This window comes from Myotis nattereri (assembly GCF_964212035.1).
Source record: "Myotis nattereri genome assembly, chromosome: 1".
NCBI classification, from domain to species: Eukaryota; Metazoa; Chordata; class Mammalia; order Chiroptera; family Vespertilionidae; genus Myotis; species Myotis nattereri.
In genome coordinates, this window is record NC_138075.1 from 36,781,493 (window position 1) to 36,802,266 (window position 20,774).

The 20,774-nt window shown below is 41.2% G+C and overlaps 1 protein-coding gene across 1 annotated transcript in view; it reads left to right on the plus strand.

Annotated features, from left to right (window-relative positions):
• SLC35F4 (solute carrier family 35 member F4) overlaps positions 1-20,774 on the plus strand; it is a 163,890-nt gene that overhangs the window by 136,621 nt on the left and 6,495 nt on the right. The window contains exons 2-5 of the mRNA XM_081113469.1: positions 56-241; positions 4,632-4,929; positions 10,197-10,416; positions 19,811-19,936. Coding sequence (XP_080969595.1) covers positions 56-241; positions 4,632-4,929; positions 10,197-10,416; positions 19,811-19,936 — 830 coding nt within the window. The remainder of the gene's footprint in view (positions 1-55; positions 242-4,631; positions 4,930-10,196; positions 10,417-19,810; positions 19,937-20,774) is intronic.

Genomic DNA, 20,774 nt, shown 5'->3' on the forward strand with positions numbered 1-20,774 from the left:
CCAATTTTTTTTCCTCCAGGAAGTTCTGAAACTGGTGTGAACCCTTTCTTCCCAGGTACCTCCCGATCATCAGTCCCTCGATGTAAACCAGGAGCCAACTGCCCCAGTTCACACAGCGGCATCAGTAGACAGCTGTCCCCTCTGTCTGTCACCGAAGATTCTTCTGCTCCGATTCTTGAACTTCAGAGCCGAGGATCCTCTGGAGTTTGTGGACACAGAGTCGAGAGGCAGAACAAATCAGGTATGGTGCTGGCCTCTTAATAACAGTACATCCAAGGAACCTTCTAACCAGCCGTCAAAGATCTCACCATTGTCACAGAACGGAGACGTTACCTGGACGTTTAGGAGTGGTGAGGGGAAGGTTTATCAAGCAAGAGGAGACAGAAGAGGGAAATGTATAGATAGGGTCAGTCCACAACTTAGGATGGTTTGGCTTAGGATTTTTTGACTTTAAGATCATGTGAAAGCAATGTGCATTCAGTAGAAACTACATTTTGAATTTTGAATCTTGATCTTTTCTGGGCTAGTGATATGTGGTACGATCCTCTTTCCTGATGTTGGACAGGAGCAGTAACCACAGCTTCCAGTCAGCCATGCAATCATGAGGGTAAACAAGCTACACCCTACAGTGTAGTATTAAATGCATTTTAGACTTACGATATTTTCAATTTATGATGGGTTTATTGGGATGGAACCCCATCGTAAGTCAAGGAGTATGATTTGTACAACCTCTTAGTGTGCACAATGTAGCAGAGAAACTGAATATCAAAACCTATTGTTGAAGAGTTCAACATGGTTCAACAATGACATCTAATGGTGTTTGTAAGGTAACTGGTTTTTCTCATCTTCAAGGTGTCAAAAGCCAGCATCTTTTATCGCAGCCCTGGGGTTCCTAACAGCACAGTGTGCCCAGTCTGAAAAGAATAGAAACACCAGTAAAATCAGACTCTGCTCTTGCCAGTCCTTGGAGCACCTGTAGTTTCCCCAATTTTACACTTCCTTCAGGACACGTGCCTCCCTAATCAGCATTTGCTGATCAGTCAAGACCTTTAGCTTTTCCTCTCATCTGCATGACCACTTACCAACTCCTGGGCTACTTGAATTGCTAGATAAATATATAACTATATCCATGAGTTTCCTAACAAATTTATCGTTTTTAACATAGCCAACTCTGCTAGGCTACTGCCCAATACTGGTTTTTTATGTTGGTCATCTTTATGTCGTCCCCAGAGAATGTTCTCAATCCCCGAGTCCATACTCACTTCTTCTCATCATAGGACCACACCCTACCTTCCCCCAAAGAGCAAAAGAATTGAGTGCTATCAGATGCTTTCCTCTCTGCCTCAAAACATCTGTTGTCTTGTTGCCTACTGCTGTCAATGCAGGACCACCTTTGACTTATATGTTTCTACCATTCTGCTGTTAACTCCTTTTCCTGTAGCCAGGGTCACCTCTCCATCTCTTCCACTGGCATTTTTCAATTTCTCCTCCATTTGTTCCCTCAGCTTGGCCAGCAACATATTAAAATGTCCTGCAGACTTAAAAACAGTAACAATAGCAAAAACAGAAAAATAATTGGGTAGTAAAAACAAAACAAAACAAAAAAACTCCAGAACTTTGAGAAAACTGGCTTTAAAAATAAAGAGAAATGACAACTCAGGGAACACAGTTAGGGTGAGATAAACCAAGGTATAGAGTAGGCCTGAAAGCCCCTTCTAGGGTCCTACTAATTTGAGAAGAGGTTACTTTATATAAGCAAAGATATTATTCAGAAAATGACAATATTTTTAAATGATATGAACTCCAAGACTCAAATTTTTTTAAAAAGTGAAAAAAAACGGCATCTTAAATCTTCAGAAACTTTTAATTGGCTTTAATACGTTGCAATAATATTCTTATTATTCCAGTCATCTGCAGAACAGAATGTTCCAGTTAATTAGCTATGCTGGTTAATAAAGACTTGCCCTGTCTATCATATACACATTATAAATTTCAAACACTCTACCATTAACGATCATATGGGACATAATTTACTCTTTCTGTAATGTTCAGACAGCATTTGGGATGTTGCGGGGCACCAAAGAAAAAGGAGAAAAGAATAATTTGAAGAGCAGCTCACCAGGCTTTCATGAACGTTACATGAAATGAATCTCATAATATAGATATTATCGCTGTTTGACAGATAAAGAAACCAAGACTGGAATGAAACATACATGCAGGGCCATACAATGGCAAGGCTGGGACTTACATGTGTGTTTCCAAATTCCAACGGCCTCTACCATCAATTTATATGGCTCCAATCAAAGTTCCTAAAAATGGATGGAGTTCCTGGTAAATCAATCTCAAGGGTATATGCAAAACTATAAACCTAAGTAGAATTATATAAAAATCATGTTTAAAATAGAAAAATAAATGAATTCTGGAGACTCAATCTTCCTATAGTACCTATAGAGGGTAAAATTAAAGAATTGGCAACAACTAAATGTAGTTAGCAGAAGAATGGGCCACCACTGTGGGAGGATTTAGGTGACTATTGATGTCATCAGAAGTCCTGTCCGTGGTACGATGGTAGTACAGAGCAATCTTCATGAAGGCAGATGTCAGCTCAAAGGGATCCTTAAAGTCTCTGTAGAATCATTTCTCCTTTATGAGATAGTCCCTGAGAAAAATGTGACCTGAAATGCGATCCCTTAAGTGTCACTTCTCTTAAACCTCATGCAAGATTGTCATTCCTCCCACCCATTTCTGAAACTTGCAGTGCTTGAACAGAGCGCTCAAGCCTGAATCCCAGACAGAATGAATATTCAGAATAAAAAGGTTGGACCCTGAGGTCATACTGACTTGGAGTTAGCCATGGATAATCTTCAGCCAAGTCTCAGGTTTTTTATCTATAAAATGGGTATGATGATACCTACTTAATGGGGTAGGTTTGTGTTCCCTTCCCAGCCTCCCAACCTAAGAGTCTCTTATTCTGCCCTCTTATTAATTCTAAGTTTTCCCCCTCCACTTTCTGCATAAGCCACATGATCATAGAGGGAATTTGCACAACTGTTTTCAAGGAAAGCTATTCACTGTCCACTGTCAAGGGAGCTGGCTAACTCATACTTCCAGACTCAGCTTAATGTCATTGCATCATGAAAGTTTCTCCTGATCATCTCCCACACCACCCCGTACGGTCCACTGCCTCTGTACGGCCTTGTACCTGCCAAAGTTGGCCCTTATCACACTGTCTGAGATGTGCTTTCTGGCTTTCCACCAGGCCATGAACTCAAGTCTTTCGTCTTTGAACCCCTGGGACCCAGCTAGCTAACTAGCTTCTGGTAGCCTCCACAGGATTTGGTTGTCATCCTCTGGAGACCTAGATGCAAGAAACTCAGTACTGTTTGTAGGACTTGGAAGTCGTGTAGTAGCTGTGTTCATCCTTACTTGGTTTATAATCCCCAATGAAGAATCACTTTCCATACTTGTGAACCCCTGCTCTCCACATAATTATATCAGGAGGCCTTAGCTGGGTGGAAAGCTTTATCCCAGTGGGGCATTCACACCTGGCCTATTAAGCCATAGGAATGCATTCAGCGGGAGAGCCAGCAGGTTCTAGAGATGTAAAGCGAGAAACCCATTTACCTGCAATCTGTGGACTGCACCACACTCCTGACCAGGATAAACATTGTGCTTCAGGGAGGTACCTGCAGACACAAGAGAATCTTGCAGATAATTCTGCCTCCCTTCCCCCAGGAGTCTACCACCTGAGATCTCAGCACTGGGACTCAGGGGGACCTTTTCTCTCACTTAACTTCCTGACAGGTACATACACTTATTGTTGAACTTGTTTCCCCTATCATGGCAGAAGGCCTTTAGGATTGTCACTTTCAGGTGCTTTGACTATTTTAGTGTGAAAAAAAAGCTACTAAATATTTTTAGTAAATGTAAAAAAACAAACAAAATAGAACTCACTGTGCTCCCAGGACTACATTAAATAGTAATTTGTCCTGAGGTGGGGAATGATTTTGTGTAGTCAGGACTTCCTCTATTTTGGGGGCACACTGTTTTCCAATTTAATAGTAATCTTTGCTGCATTTTTTTAAAAAAAAAAAAATTCAGTGGAATATAACCACGAATACTTACTTCTGATTTACTTTTCTCATCAGCAGATACAAGGCTGCTTTGGGTGGGTGCTGCTTGTTCTGCCACATAGAACAAAAGAGCAGCAACTCTTTGGTACTTGCCATTCTGGAGACAGAGAGGACTCGCAAAAGAGCTGATGGGACCTTGTGATGCCTCTTAAAAAGCTCTTCTGGGAGGTGTTACACTGCCCATGTTTGATTCGACAAAGCAGGTCGTGTGGCCAAGACCAAAGTCTTTGGGGCTGAAATGTGTAATTCTTCTACAAGGGAGTGGATAGGGTGCCCTGAGAAACAGCACAGCATGCATCATGTTCATAAACATTGTCATGGCCTGGATGGAAGACCAAATACATACTGTACCTTACAGACAGAGATTCTGGAGGGAGCATGAAGCCAGAGTTATAGGTCTCTTCAAATGATGAACCACTGGTGATTCTGCTGCCTGCCTCTTTGATTGCTGTTTCATAACTCGATTCCCACACATTTGTATTCCTTTCCTGTTTTCAGGGGATGATGGAACACAGACTAATCCTGAGAATAGCAGCCAAGAAAACAGAATCAAGGCTCGCTGCCTGTCCTGCTCATCCGTGGTTCTGAAGGCTGTCTGGGGACTCTTGATCATCTTGTCAGTGTCATCGTCTTGGGTTGGAACCACACAGATTGTAAAAATTACTTATAAGAACTTCTACTGCCCATTTTTCATGACTTGGTTCTCAACAAACTGGAACATTATGTTTTTCCCAGTCTATTATTCTGGTCATCTAGCCACTGCTCAAGTAAAGCAATCGCCAATGAAAAAATTCAGGTAGGTTTTGTTAAATGGCCAATAGGAGGTGTTCTAAAATATATTCATGCAAATATGTATGTTTTCATCTCTTTGGAATATGAGCTGAGTTGACCTGGGGAGTATGGAGATACAGGATCTAAGGTCGGTAATGAACACTAGGAAACAGGATAATTCCTCCCCCCCCCCCCAAAAAAAAAAAAAAACCACCCAAACCAAACAAACAAACAAACAAAAACAAAAAGCCATTGTGTGTCTACAACATGGTAGGCACTGTACTGGTGCTTTGCATATCTTGCCTTATTTAATCATCATTGGTGATAACATCCACCTTTTACAGAAAGGTTAAATGACTTGTCCAAGGTCACACACTTATGAATAGAGGAACCCAGATTTCTATCCAGACCCATTTATCTTTGAAAGTCATGTTTTAAAAGAACACCCGGTGTCTCCAGCCCAGAACAAAACGCTATATTAATAATGGAATTGTTACAAAAACATTCGCTCAGTGTTCTGGACACTGTGGCGCCTAAGCCAATGAAAAGACCTGACTCCCTGCAAAGGGAAGTTTGGCCCTGGAATACTTTGAAAGATGCCGTTCTTTGCTGGCTAGGAGCACATGTCTGTTGGTTTGCAAGCCATGAACTTGATAGTGCCATGGTTCTAGCAGTTTCTCTGTGCTCACCCTGGCTTCTACAGCCACACCTTGGAGCTCAGGAAGCTGGCAGGGCCCCTGTCATCCAGCCCTGCACAGCACTCAAGCAAGGCAAAAGCAGCTTTTGGGTCAAAATTCTTCTGCTAAGGGACAGCTTCTCGGAAAGGAAAAGCCCAGACCTAAGGAATAACTTCTAGGACAGTCACTCTGAGCACCAAGGGAAGCAACAGTCAGACCCGCCCCTCCCTCCCCCCCCCCCCCCCCGCCCCCATGGATGGCAGTGGGAAAGGGACAGATCTCTACACCAGCTTGTTGCTCCTCGGCCAAATGACCATCAGTTTGCCTTGAAGGAGCCAAAAGAACCTTCCCTTCTTGCCCCGATCCCTAAAGAAAAGAAGGAATGACTATCATAATTGGTGATTATAAGGCTATTCTTAAAAACTTCACAAACTAGAACGGGTATATCTTCAACTTCTATTTTCTATCACCAGCTTGGAGTTGCCTGAGAATGTTCAAGTCACACTGTGAGCTCATTTCTCATGTGTGTCCATAAAATTCAATTATAATAAATGAAAAAGAACAATTTAAAAATGAATATGTTCTGGTTCAGAGGAAAGATAAAAGCTTTATATCTATTTGTGATGGCTAAAGATATTTTGTATTTGATACCCATCAAAATAGATATGATCTTGGGGCACAAGGTACTTTTTAATAATACTATTTAATAAATGATCACAGAGAGCGTGATTATCAGACTAAATTTGTCCTTATTTGAAAATACTTGTGTGCACCCATGGCGGGCGTGGCTACTGGAATGCTCCTGTGTTCAGACACACATGCTGATACAAACAGCAAAAGTGTAGTGGGTGAAGTAGGATCTCAGAAGACCTCAGAGCAAGTCAAGTGGGTTTCATTTAACATAACCCATTTCCAAGAGGCCGCTGCTGACAGAGGTGTTTGGCCATAAGCTTCATCTTCACCACATCTCTCATGTCGGACTAACTCTGAGTTTAGAGAGTGAAGCTGACCCTTTCTAAAACCGAACCAAAGAGCTTCTGTTGTCCAGCAGGGAAATCGTCTTTGAAGGGAATATTCCCCAGGGCCTACCTCCAGATGAGAAGCAAATGCTAGCAGAAAACTCTGAGATCCTTGATCTCGTTTCCCCTGTAGACCCATCAACACCATCGGCCAAGAAGATAACTGGGCAGAAGAAGGGGAAAATGAAATTAGTGTGTAAGACCGGGAACAGAATTTGCCCCTGGCACCAGACCCTCTCACCAGTTTCTCTTTCCTCTTGAATAGCATGAAAGCATTCCCAGTGTTTTTTCTTATCACTAACGTGGAAAGACATTTTAATCAAGGATCAAATCTAGATGGTAACAGCTGTCCATTTGGAAATCGTTTTTGATATTTCCATCATTCCATTTATATACTATCAAGAGAATTAAGTTGCCTCAGGTGAATTTGAAGTTTAAGAAGAAAAAGAAAACACAATATACTGTAGTTTGAACACGAGAGTTTTCCTCAGGAAGAATGTCTCTAGAGGGAAAGATCTATTTGTCTATGTCAGGCACCGGTGAAATGACATCAGAAAAGGGTCAGTAACTAGCAGATGCTGTAAGGATGATGGCTGTGATTAAATTATCAGTGCCCCAAGTTCTAAGCTTCAGTCCAAGGTTCTCCCCCTCTCAATGCCGCTTGTCTAGAAATTCTGATCCCATCATCCCAAGGAGAGATGCACTTTATTTGCTTCTCCACAGAAATAGATTCTTTTTTTTAAATTTATTTTCCCTTTATTGATTAAGATATTACAAATGTTCCCCTATCCCCCCAGTGTCCTCTCATCCCCCAATCCTTCCCTCACCCTCACCCCCTGTTGTCCACATCCATTGCTTATGCTTATATGCATGCATACAAGTCCTTTCGTTGATCTCTCCCCCTCACCCCCACCCTCCCCTACCTTCCCTCTGAGTTTTGATCATCTGATCGATGCTTCTCTGTCTCTGCATCTATTTTTGTTCATTGGTTTATGTTGTTCATTATAATCCACAAATGAGTGAGAGCATGTGATATTTATCTTTCTCTGACTGACTTATTTCGCTTAGCATAATGCTCTCCAGCTCCATCCATGCTGTTGCAAATGGTAGGAGTTCCTTCCTTTTTACAGCAGCAGAGTATTCCATTGTGTAGATGTACCACAGTTTTTTAATCCATTCATCTGCTGATGGGCACTTAGGCTCATTCCAAATCTTAGCTATTATAAATTGTGCTACTATGAACATAGGGATGCATATATCCTTTCTGATTGGTGTTTCTGGTTTCTTGGGATATATTCCTAGAAGTGGGATCACTGGGTCAAATGGAAGTTCCATTTTTAGTTTTTGGAGGAAACTCCATATTGTTCTCCCAGTGGCTGCACCAGTCTGCATTCCCACCAGCAGTGAACAAGGGTTCCTTTTTCTCTGCATCCTCGCCAGCACTTGTCGTTTGTAGATTTGTTGATGACAGCTATTCTGACAGGTGTGAGATGGTACCTCATTGTCGTTTTGATTTGCATAGTCTTTGCATTTCTTAGCACCTTAATGCTTAAATAGCAGAAGGTTCTACACGGGTGACCTGGTGTTTGAATGGAGAGCATTTTTTATTCCTGCAACAGCAGTGACAAATGAAGAGAAGGTCGGCAGTGAGAGAAAAAGGGAAAAAGAGTGGAACGATTAGGTAGTCAATAGCTGGGGGACAGGGTGAGCCAGGTGAAAAGAACGGTCTCTTCAGGCAAGGGTGGGGGCCCTCCCACAGCAGTGCTTTGCTTGGAAGGGGGTGGTCTCCTTAGGGGGGGAGGGGGTCTCCCTGTCCATGTGCCTCCGCTGGTCTTCCCCCTAGGGGTCTAACGTTCGCTTGCTTGTATACAAAGTCTTTGCTTGAGGGCACTCAACCCAGCCTGGTGGTGGGCTCTGGGAAGGAGGAACCATCACTGGCTAGGGCCAGTGATAAGAAAAGACATTCTTTAATCAGAAATGGGTTTGTTGTGGTTCTCCATAAATGTGTATATTGAAGGCATTTAGTAGTTGTAGATGTTAAGATTAACTTACAACTCTCAACTCTAGCTCTCCCTGGCAGACTCTCCGGGAGCAGATCCCTTGAAAATACAGAATACAAACCGTGTGCCCAGGATGTTCTGTGGGAACGGCTGCTTGTTCTGTGTCTCTGTGGTTGTAGGGTTTGAGAGAGGCCATCTATTTTCCTGTGTGTGTGAGCACATGTCATTTGTGTTTCCTTTACAAAGGCTTTGCCTTTGGGTTACTTAGTCCCTTCACTAAAGTTTTGTGTCTTTCAAGGTAAAGTTTACCTTTGGAGAATCGTGTTTCCGTTTTATGAAAATTCTTCTCTTTAGTGGTCTCCCGCATGACACTACACAGTTTCTATGTGTGCAAATTGCATTTTTAACCTTCCTGGGATCTCTAGTTTGCAATTCCCAGCATTCTCAGCAATATTTTCTATGAGACTTATGTTGAAGGCCACACCCCTGTGCTTAGAGCCTCGCCAGTTTGTCACTTCCCCCACCATGAAGTCCTCCTGCTTCATTCATATGAGACTAACATGGGTAAGGAGTACTTTGGTTTGTAATACTTTGAGGCACAATTATTTCTCTTCAGAAAATGCCAGGAGAAAAACTAGTACTACCAGTAGTACCAACTGAAACCATGTATATATATTTCATTATAAATGTGTAAACATCAATAACCTGTTGCTTTGAACAAGACTCTTATATTACTCTTGAAAATACAATGCCTGGCATGTGATAGTTGCCCAATACATGTCTGAATGAACAACTGAGAGAAAAAATAAAGCCGAATTCTCCCAGTGGCAAGCCTGTTTTCAGTGTATAGTCAAATAAGCAGTTATTCTATCACGTCCGTTACTGGCTTAAACACTCTTATTAAAATAGACCCTTGTGCTAAATAATCAATTTAGTCAGAAATCAAACAAATCAAAGTTTTAACTGAAGTGACTATTTTTGCACAATGAATCCAGATGATTCCTCCTAAATAGCCAAATGTTTGTATATAGTAAAGTTGAGTTGAGTTTTGTTTTGACTTTCTTTGTTGTTTTATGTTTTTTCTGGTTTAAAATGCTGGAGAGAAAAAGAAATTAGCTAGTTGGGCAGATATATTAGAAAGAGGCATAGTGTCTTAGAAATACTAGAATCCCAAGCCATGTGTGTCTTTGCAGGATATTGAGGCTGAGAGTTGCAGCCTGTTCACGCAGTAGCAGCCATCTGGGTCCTGCCACATTCTCCCCTTGGGAAAGAACCTTTTCTTTTTCAGTAGCTAATAACCCCAGAAACCACACATTTCTCTATTTCTCTGGGCTTCCCTGAGATTCTTGGGCAACAGCAGAATGGCTGCCCAGTGGTCTCAAGCGCACATCTAGATAGAAGAGGCCTGGCTCTGTGCCTGGGAGAGGCGGGCTCTTTTGCGTGGAACCCTTGTGGCCTGTAGGTGGCAGGACTGGGTTCAGTATGTCCCACAGATGACCAATGAGTCCTGAATGTTCTGTGCTCTTGCCTGGAAATGGGTGTCAACACAAGATGTCACAAATGGTACCTGACTATTCCCCTCTTTTTCTTTCCTAGGGAATGCAGTCGGATTTTTGGGGAAGATGGTCTGACGCTGAAGCTCTTTCTTAAAAGGACTGCTCCCTTTTCTATTCTGTGGACTTTGACGAACTACCTGTACTTACTGGCTTTAAAGAAGCTGACAGCCACGGATGTCTCCGCTCTGTTCTGTTGTAACAAAGCCTTTGTCTTCTTGCTGTCGTGGATCGTGCTGAAAGACAGGTTCATGGGAGTGAGGGTAATGGCACATTTGATTCAATGCGCGAGGCTGCCCGTGGTCGTAAATCCTGGCATCAGGAGAGCTGCTCTGTTTCATGGAGTTTCTGTAAAACTTTCCTATTGGTTCTGAGAACAAAATGGGATTTGAAGATGGATTAGGATGCCCAGGCAGTTGCAACATCATGAAAGGATAAAGAGATTTCCATTGGGCAGTCAGCTGATTTCAACAGGAGGCACTAAAACATGGAAAATAGGTTCTTTTTTTTTAAAAAAAAGAATTAAGGGTATGATCTACTCCTTCTGTCCTTAGGAAAGAAGGTCTGAGCAAATTAGCCACAGTAAAGATTATGATTTGGTTGTGTGTTTTTTCCAATCAGCATATGTTGGGATAACTTCCTCATGTTTCTCTCCCCCAGAGATGGAGTTAATTAATATTAGTGTAAGTGGACAAGATAAACAGACAGTAGTTAAAGTCACTGGTGATGGCACAGTGCTAGGCCATATATCCGTGTGACTAGTCTAGAAATGGAACTAAAAGCAACAACTTGTACTTCTTGGTACAAATTAACTGAACTGCATTAAACTTCAACCAACCACTTCAATTCCAACTTTATTCCTTTCAAAAGTAACATGGATTTTAAAAAACTGTTTTTGTATGCTTAGTCTATATTAGATTGATTGAAAGACATGCAAATTTAAGGAGTCAGATCTCATTTATATAATCTAGCATGCCACCATGATGGAAATATTGAGGAAATAATTCTTTAGAAAGAGGTGTAAATGAATAGCCTTTTCCCAGAAGATAAACATCACTTAATTATTGTTCTCTGAAAGAGATGTCCATGATTGTAATCAAAATGTTATTCTTGTTGCAATGATTCCAGGGCCCTGGAATACTGAAGTTACTATCTATATTAGAAAGCTTATGATCGCCATAACCCTGAAAGCTTTTTAAAAATAGCCAATCAGCAAATTCTGGTTGTATCGTTGGAGATGCTGCTCAGAAATTCAGGACTAAAGATTGACATGAACAGAAATAGGAAGCTATGGCAGAAGACAAGATGAGAAACTGAATCAGCCCATGATGCCATTAGAATATACCCACACATTCCACCAGCTAATCTTAGATGTGACACCAAAGGGAAGCTTCATGTTTTATACGTGGAGCACTGGTGCTGGCTGTTCACCATCAGGTACCCTGACAAGTCCTTGAGAGCAGGGACCTTCCTTATATTGCTCACTGCTCCATTCAGGAGGAGCTACGTGGTTTGTGGGGCCCAAGGCGGAATAAAATGCAGGGTCCCCTGTTAAAAAGTATGAATAATTTCAAGATTAAACCATTAAACCAAGCAGACCATTAAACCAAGAATGGGGCCCTTCTAATCATGGGGCTCTATGCACAGGTCACATGCCCTGTGCAGGGGACAAAGTAGGGGCTCAAAAGATATTTGAAGATAGAGGAAATGAACTCATGTTTATTAAATGTTTCTCTTTTCTACTTCCATCATGGATGAACCATGAGAATTTGTCAGAAGAGGGGGAAATAGAGTAGCATCTGAATACCAAAAGGAAGTCAATACATTGACTATTAGATTGACCAGTGAGAAAACCAATTGCATTAGAGTGAATGAATGCATCTAACTATGGAACTTACTGATGCAAGTTCAAGGCATCAGAAGGGTCAATGTTTACTTGAGGTCTTTTAAGAAAAAACAAAAAATCTCAGCTGTGTAACATTTAAATCACAGATTTGATAAATCTGCCTGCAGCAGTTCTCAACCTGTGGGTCGCGAACAATGAAGATACATCCTGCCTATCAGATATTTACATTACGATCCATAACAGTAGCAAAATTACAGTGATGAAGTAACAACGAAAATAATTTTATGGTTGGGGGTCACCTCAACATGAGGAACTGCATTAAAGGGTCGCGGCATTAGGAAGGTTGAGAACCACTGGCCTAGAGGCTACAAAGCATTGCCATTTTAAAACTGGTACCTGTCATGGGTTGAATGGTGGTGCCCAATAAGGGGTCCATGTCCTAATCCCAAGAACCCGTGAATATGACCTAATTTGGGAAAATGGTCTTTGCCGACATAATTAAAGATCTTGCAAAGAGGAGATTATCCCGGATTATCTGAGTGGCCCCTAAATCCAACAAGTATTTTTTTTTTAAATATACTTTATTGTTTTTTCACAGAGAGGAAGGGAGTTAGAAACATCGATGAGAGAGAAACATCGATCAGCTGCTTCCTGTACACCTCGTACTGGGGATGTGCCCGCAACCAAGGTTCATGCCCTTGACCAGAATCGAACCTGGGACCTTTCAGTCTGCAGGCCGACGCTCTATCCACTGAGCCAAACTGGTTAGGGCTCCAACAAGTATTCTTATGAGAGACACACACGGAAGAGACACGCAGAAGAGGAAGAGACAATGTGACCACAGAGACAGATTTGGGAGTGATGTGGCACAAGCCCAGGAAAACTGGGGCAGCCACCAGAACCTGGAAGAGGCAAGGAATGTATTCTCTCCTAGAGGTACCCCTGGGAGCATAGCTCTGCTGGATTTAAACTTCTGACCTCCAGAACTGGCAAAGAATACATTTCTGTTGGTTTTAGTCACCAAATTTGTGGTAATTTGTTACAGTAGCCTCAGGAATCTAAACAGCATCTGTAAGTAATAAGACCTGATAGAAAAAATGTTGAGGAGTCCATAAGTAATTGTTATAAATATATACACAAAGTAAGACATCATAGATGGCAAAATGGTAAGCATTAGTGTCAGGCATGCTGGTAGAAGTCAGATACTTTTCTTGTTAAATGACAGGAAATGCTTCTCTTCTCACCGTGAAGCATTGGGAAGGGTGTGAGCTATGTTTCAGAAGATTGTCAAGGTGTAATTTTAATGATGCCCAGAATCAGGCCAGGGAATAGGAGAAGCACCAGAACGCATTCAGCATTTCGCCTTTTGACAATCTCAGCAATTCTTTTCCTCCTAAGACATATTGAGAACATGCATAATTAGGTCATTTGAGAAATTAAAGGGGGGCAAACAGAATACTGGCAGCATAAACACAGCTTTTATTAGCCCCGCCCATAAATAATCTAAGCACAGCCTGTAAGTGCCACCTCACTTGGACTTCTCTTTTTCTAAGTAGTTAAAGGCTCGTCAGATTAAAATTAATATTTCTAACTGATTCTTGAGGCTTCCGTAGTTTAGGAACAAATCATTTTTGGATTATAATTCCATTTGCTTGACCCCAAGAATGATTACATTTAAGATGAAATAAATGGCCTGTTTTCTTTATATCAAATAACACCATGAACAGAATGAAGGATGCCTTAAGTTGTAATATCAGTAAAGATGGCTTTACCTGGAGCAATGGCTGGCCAGAATTATCAATGCTCACATAGAAACTAATTTTGTATTATAAATAATTTACTAGTTTGTTTCTTTGGACTATTGATTGACTGATAGATGGAAAGGTAATCTGTTATACATTTAGTTTTCTGTTATGAAATCATTTCAACCAATTTTCTGGTAAACTCTGGTGTGTTAGGAAACTCATAAATAGTTGCTTACAGCTGATATATGATCATCCCATGGGAATTAATCTAGTTCTTTAAAAGATTGTTTTTTAATTGCAAAGATATTGGTGAGAATCCAGTTCTTGAGCTTTGGTGAAAATGGGTGTTTCCCATCTCCGAGATCTTTCCTTGGGTAGCTAGCATTCTTTAATCCATGAGAGGCAGAGAAACCACCTTAATAAAAAAGGGTTTTCCTTAAAGAAAACAAGCCACTGGGTTGGTTTTTCTTCTCTGTTGCTGGTATCTATTTCCCTCCAATGAAAAGTAAATGTCACACTAGAAAGTTAAAATATTTTCTTTCAGATCTTGCCCTTCCCTTATTTTTCATATTATTCATTTAATTTGTTCTTTTCTTTTTTAAAATTTTCTTGAACATATGAAGAAAATTGATGGGTGGTACATGGTTCAGCAGACCCCAGGTTTCTTTTTTTAGCAGATTTAGGAGATGAATTCATGTCCCTTTAGCTTGGCACCCATATATTTTCTAGCTATAATTGGGTCCCTATACAAACTGTGGCTCCTTTGGAGCCTTTCTTGCATGCGCCAAGAACCAACTGGAGTATGTCAGTGAGAGTGAATCTCTCATTGCTTAAACTGCACTTCTCTGAATTAAAATTGGGCTCCAGCGCGCTCTAAATCAGGACACTGGAGCTGAGCTGCTGCTTATTTGTGCCAATATCATGCATTTAGATATGATTCAAGATAACCTTTCGTTTCCATCTTGTCTTTGGTTGACATTTATGCAGTCGCTGTCCATTCAGGTTAGTGCAGAATCCTCTGTCCAGAGCTTTGATGGTTCCTCAAGGAGGCAGTTGAGGATGGACAGTAAGACTCATCCTTTTCAACCCCCTCTTGGGGGGAAAATTATTTATGAATACAGGAAGTGTGGGGGCTCTGATTTATCTCCAGAAGGAATCCATAACCCCTTCATCAAGGTATAGTCAATAGATCCACTCTATACACCGCCCCCCCCCCCACACACACACACACACACTCTTTAGTCTTCCCTTCTGGCATTTCTTTTCCTTCTTTCCATTTGGTCTCATTGAGATCATTTTCAGATGGATTTCATTCATATAAAAATAGATGTGTATGTGTGGCAGAGAGTAGGGGGTGGGAATCTTGGTTGTAGGTTCTGCACCCCTTGGGTCTGACCAATTCTAGGGATCCACCTTCCACCTGTCACACACACAGTGGACTGCCCATCTCTTTCATTTTTCTCACTTCAAATCCTGACCAATTTCATTGGATCTGAATAAAACAGATGGATCTTTTCATGGAACCTAAATGTAACATGTAAATATGTTTTATGATTTCATATAGACATGATTTCTTAAAAATACTCTATCTAAATATAATCAGAGAAAATAGGACAATCATTGGAGCAGGTCTCACTGGCCAAGCCATTGATGTGCATCTCACCTTCGGCTGCTGACCGTTAGTCTTGAACTTGAGTACAGCCCTGCTGGCAGGGCAGCTTTGAGGCCTTTCACTTTAGAGGCTGCTGTCAGCTTGGGCCTCCCCCATGCTCCACCCAGCTTCAGGAACAGTTCACCACAAGGTAAATTAAGGAAAGATGTTGGGGTTACAAATAGAAATAGAAGCAATTAAAGGTTCATCTTAGTACCCTGAACCCTAGAAGGGCTGAAATTGTTATGGAAATAATAATTCCGGAAACCATTTATCAAGGGGAAACACAGTGAATGTAATGAGGCTGGAAATCCTCATGAAGATTCAGAAAAGGGCCAGACCCTTGCGATTTTTGAGGGCCTGAGCCAAAATGGGGAGGGGGGGGGGGGAAGACTATACGAGAAAACAAAAACAGCCAAAAGCCAGATGCTTCTCTAGCCTTCGTCTGTACAAATGAATTCTTTAAGAGGTGGAAGAAGCTACCTTTCATGCAGGGTCACGGGTGGTCTACAGCACAGTGAAATCACCAAATGATAGCCTTCTGGCCTTCTTGGGCTTCAGGAGCAGGCTCCAACAGCCTCATGGTCCCTCCAATTGGCCCTGCAAGTTGATGCGGAGGCTCTCAGAGGGCATTGAACCTGCAAAGGAAGGTAACCATTCCGGAGGTGATGTTGCTCATGTGGCCTGCTGGGATAATGGGCTCAGCATGATGTGAGAGGGCCGAGAAGGTCAGAAAGTTAAGAATGAGGCATTGTCAGTTTTATGGTCACTGGTTACTAACCTTCTCACGCCAAACAGATTCAGGTCATGGTAGTGGTGGGATTTCCGTCTTAGTTGGACCCCTCTGGTTGGTGATGGGCTGGAACTAGAATAGGCTGTGAGAGCCGAGTGTCTGTGGAGCCAAGGGGGTGGCCCCAGCAGGTGGTGCGAGTTTAGCACAAGAGTCCTTCATGTGCACACTCAAGTGCTTGGGTACATTTCTGTGTTGCACCGTGTGGTTGTGCACATATGAGCACTGTTGACACAATATTTAAGGCACTGGCTTCCTGCAGGCACGTTTCCAGTGTCCTGAGCCCAAGAAGAGTCGTCTGAGTTTTTCTGTTGAGAACAAACTATTAATCCTCCCTTAATGACTGATTAATTCTGAAAATGCATGTGACACAGATCTGTGCTTGTGTTATTTGTTCTCTGGAAGTTTGAAGAGTTGAACCCATGGAGCCAAGCAGTGACACTCTGGGACCACCCGAACGACGCTCCAAAAGCAACTTCCACCCAACACTCTCCTGCATTTTCTAGATTAGCCGAGATCCCTTCCCTTAGTTCCAACTGTGTAGATAGGAAAATTTTTAAAACGTGGCCATAGAGAACTTATTCTATCGGATAGTTGTGGAATTTAAATTAAAATGTGGAAAATAATTTAACTTATCTTTCTCCCCAGGAAACCTATATAACCTATAAATGATTAATCTATAAATGGCTGTTCATACCAGAGAGAAGAATTTTTCTAACATCTCAAATATTCAGATTTTCATGTTTTAGAACTTAACTAACAGTGTTGTCTGACCCCCTGAAGTGAAAAATGCTTCTCTCCATGAAGGCAATTGAAAGAGACACCGCTGTAATTGATATGTCAATTTAAGTGGCCCAGCCTAATATCTTCACAAGCACTTAAATATAAAATGTAATGGAGGTTTCAAACAGGCTCACCATGGTTCTAACTTTGAATTGCTAAAAATTATGTAATCTTTGTCCATATCTAATTTCTACCTTGAGAAAAAATTTATAATAGTAATATTATGTATATGAATTTTTACTAATGGACGACTCAGAAAAAGAATAGTTTCCAACCAGGCCCAGATCCTGGGGATAACAGTATTATTTTCATCCCTTTCTAGACAGTGATTTTGTTTTGTGCTTTTTGTTTGTTTGTTTGGGCTGGTTGCTTTCATAATTCCCTAGACCCAGAATTATATATGATAGAATACTTTTAGTAATTTTAAATATGAAACAGCACATGATGTTAAAGTTCATTAGGATTAACATTGTGTTCTTTTAACCCTGTTTTGTTTATTTGACCAAGAAATAGAGCGAATGCTTGGCCAAAAACAAAACAAAACAAAAAACCCCCCACAAATATCAATTCAAATTTATTATCTTACAAGTTCAGTCTTACGGGGAGATCTGTGTGTGCACCTGAACACTTTAACCCATGGACATCATTTAAACACAAAGCAAATCGGAAGACGCCAGAGTCAAAAGAGCCTTTTCATTCTCTGAAATCAGACTTCCCAAAGAAACCTTGCAAATCCCTGGCTGAACTGTAAATCCGCAAAACGAAGAAAATGATAGCCCTCAGAGAATTTCCAGGTCTGGATACCCCGCTCCTCATGTTTACTTATGAGTCTATGGCTCCTTGTTTAGAAAATTTCCTTGACACCTCATGGTGTGTGTGTGAAATTCTATTCCCCATAGTGTGAGGCATAGTCTAACTAGAACACATGCCTGGAAGCTTCAGAGAACATGATATTCACCCAGCAAGAGAAACACCTCCCATCAAGCAGCCTCCCGGATAACACTTTATGAAGACAGTTTTTCACTGCTGACACGTCGGCGTCTGTTCTCAAGTTCTCCTGCTGTTTTTCATAAAGGACGCTTTAGTATGGAGCTGGGTCTGAAACCCACTGTGCGCTTGCTCTTGGTGGTCATTAACAAAAGAATTGCTTCAGCAGCATCTAAATTATATGTGTCATCATTAACATACGTCGTGCTGGCCTTGAGCAAGTCTGCAGTTATATGTTAAAGATCTACATTTTGTTGTAATAAAGAATTCACTAACAATGTTCGAAAGGGCAAAAAAACCCCACATTAATCACATGTGAAAAAGCTATCTACAGAGAAATTGATTTACTTGGTAATACTCAAAACTGAAGATTGACAAAATTAATCGTCACATACACTTAAATTTCTGACAAAGTTGCATCTTGGTTTTAAAGTTGGTGAGACTACCCTTAAAATGCCTGAATTGCTCAAGTTCAAGATAATTAAAGAAACAAGGGCAAGCCAGCATTTCACAAAGGGGTAGACTCCTGTTTTAAATATACCGAGCATCATATCAATTTATAGTAAACCATTATACCTGCAATCAAACTATGAACATTTCACTTTATGCAATTAACACTCTAGAATAGTGATGGTGAATCTTTTGAGCTTGGCATGTCAGCATTTTGAAAAACCCTAACTTAACTCTGGTGCCGTGTCACATATAGAAATTTTTTGATATTTGCAACCATAGCAAAACAAAGATTTATATTTTTGATATTTATTTTATATATTTAAATGCCATTTAACAAAGAAAAATCAACCAAAAAAATGAGTTCCCATGTCACCTCTGACACGCATGTCATAGGTTCGCCATCACTGCTCTAGAATAATTAAATAAAATTATCATTCTGTGGTTTGATTTCCATGAAAACAAAAGGAAGAACCGGCCTCCATTTGATATTCCAAGTGACAGTGTAAGCTTGCTCCTTATAAACTACTAGTGGCCCAGTGCACGAAATTTATGCACTCGGGGCAGGGGGAAGTCCCCCAGCCTGGCCTGTGTCCTATCACAGTGCAGGAGCCCTGTGATCCATCACCCCAAAGAGGTAGGCCCCACCCACCCATCTGGGGATCCTCGATGGATTGCCCCAAAGAGGTAGGCCGGAGCCGGGGATCCCACCTCTGTGCCTCGTGGAACTGTGGGACCCCCAGGCCTTGCCGCGTGGAGGCCTCCACTGGGCCCCAGGCCTCCTGGTGATGGATTGTGATGGTGTGACGCAAGCCCCCAATGCTGCAAGTCCCCACCCACCCACGCCTGCTGATCAGTTGTTACACGGGAGGGCGTCACAACTATTAGCATATTAGCTCTTTATTATAAAGATTATGAAATTACTTCTGTTTTCCCCTTGCCCTATATGTTGCCTCTAAGCTGCATTGATATATCTCCCTAATCAAATCCTCATTATGTGGAGGTATTCAGAAATATGCATTGATCCAAGGGGCTGATTAAAATGTATGCTAAAATATTTGAAGAAAAAGAATACAGTATAGATGAAAAGATTAGATAGAACTGATTTCCTATTGACCTTATATCACCAATATGAGTATAAATCTCTAGGAAGTTGAACTAAAAAATTACAATAAAATCATTAGTCCTTGATTTGAATGTGAGCAGCTTTTACATTTTCTGCCTGGATGTCTCATGAGTATACCGATTTCTTGTTAATACTGACCCTTCTACAATTGAACACAGATGTACACAGGTAATTGGGTTTCAGAAAGCAATTTAGCAGCTTTTATGAAGTCTTCAATTGCTTGCTCAAGGATATAGAGTCATCAGTTGTTTTTTAATTTATTTGCATTCTATTCGACAGATAGTTGCCACAATAATGGCAATTACGGGCATTGTCATGATGGCGTATGCAGATAATTTCCATGCTGACTCGATCATAGGAGTGGCATTTGCAGTGGGCTCAGCCTCCACATCTGCATTATATAAGGTACGTGTGTCGTCTATTGTGATTTGTAGCTTAGACTTAATAAAGTAAGGAAGGACAAAGAAAATCTTGACTAGAAAAAGTAAAGATGGTTTCATGATAAAAGCCATTTACTGAGTACTTGCTAATGCTGGGCACTTGCCAGAAAATTTCACCTGTATTAATGCACCCTTATGAGACATAGGTGCTTCTCCTCCTTTTCAAAGAAGGAACTGGGTTGGAGGATGCATTTAGCAACTTCCATGAAGTATTCAATTGCTTGCTCTGGAATATGGAGTCATCAAAAATTTTATTTCTTTGCATTTGGTGTGTTAATATTGTTTGAATGACAGATGAGGAAACTAAGGCTTTGAAACATTAAGTAACTTGCTCAAGGTCATACAACCAGGAAATGATAGAGCCAAGGTTAAACCTTGAACTGTTAACTCCAAAGCCCTTGCTCCATGGCCCCCGCCCTCCCAAATCATCAACCAGGTGTGTAGGGGCTGAGAAAGACCTCTCTTCTCTCTCTGTTTCTTTAATTGCTACCAGTGGCCATTATTTTAACTCCAATTGAGGTGTTAAAAATAATAAACAGACTGTCATTTGAGAGGTTACCTTTTCCTACATATCAGCTCTGTGCCACAGAAGCTCATGTTATTAGCCAAATGAAAAGTCTCTTTTCCTCTCTGAAGGATACTCTGGGTCTGCACTAAGTCCTCGCCATTCTTTCTCCTCTGGAGCTGCCTGTCATCAATGAAACTTCTATTCAGAGCCATTGCCCTTAACTTCAGACGTGAGGACTAAGAGAGCAGACCTCAAAGGTTATTCCCCGAAGCTCCACATTTCAGAGCCAACTTTC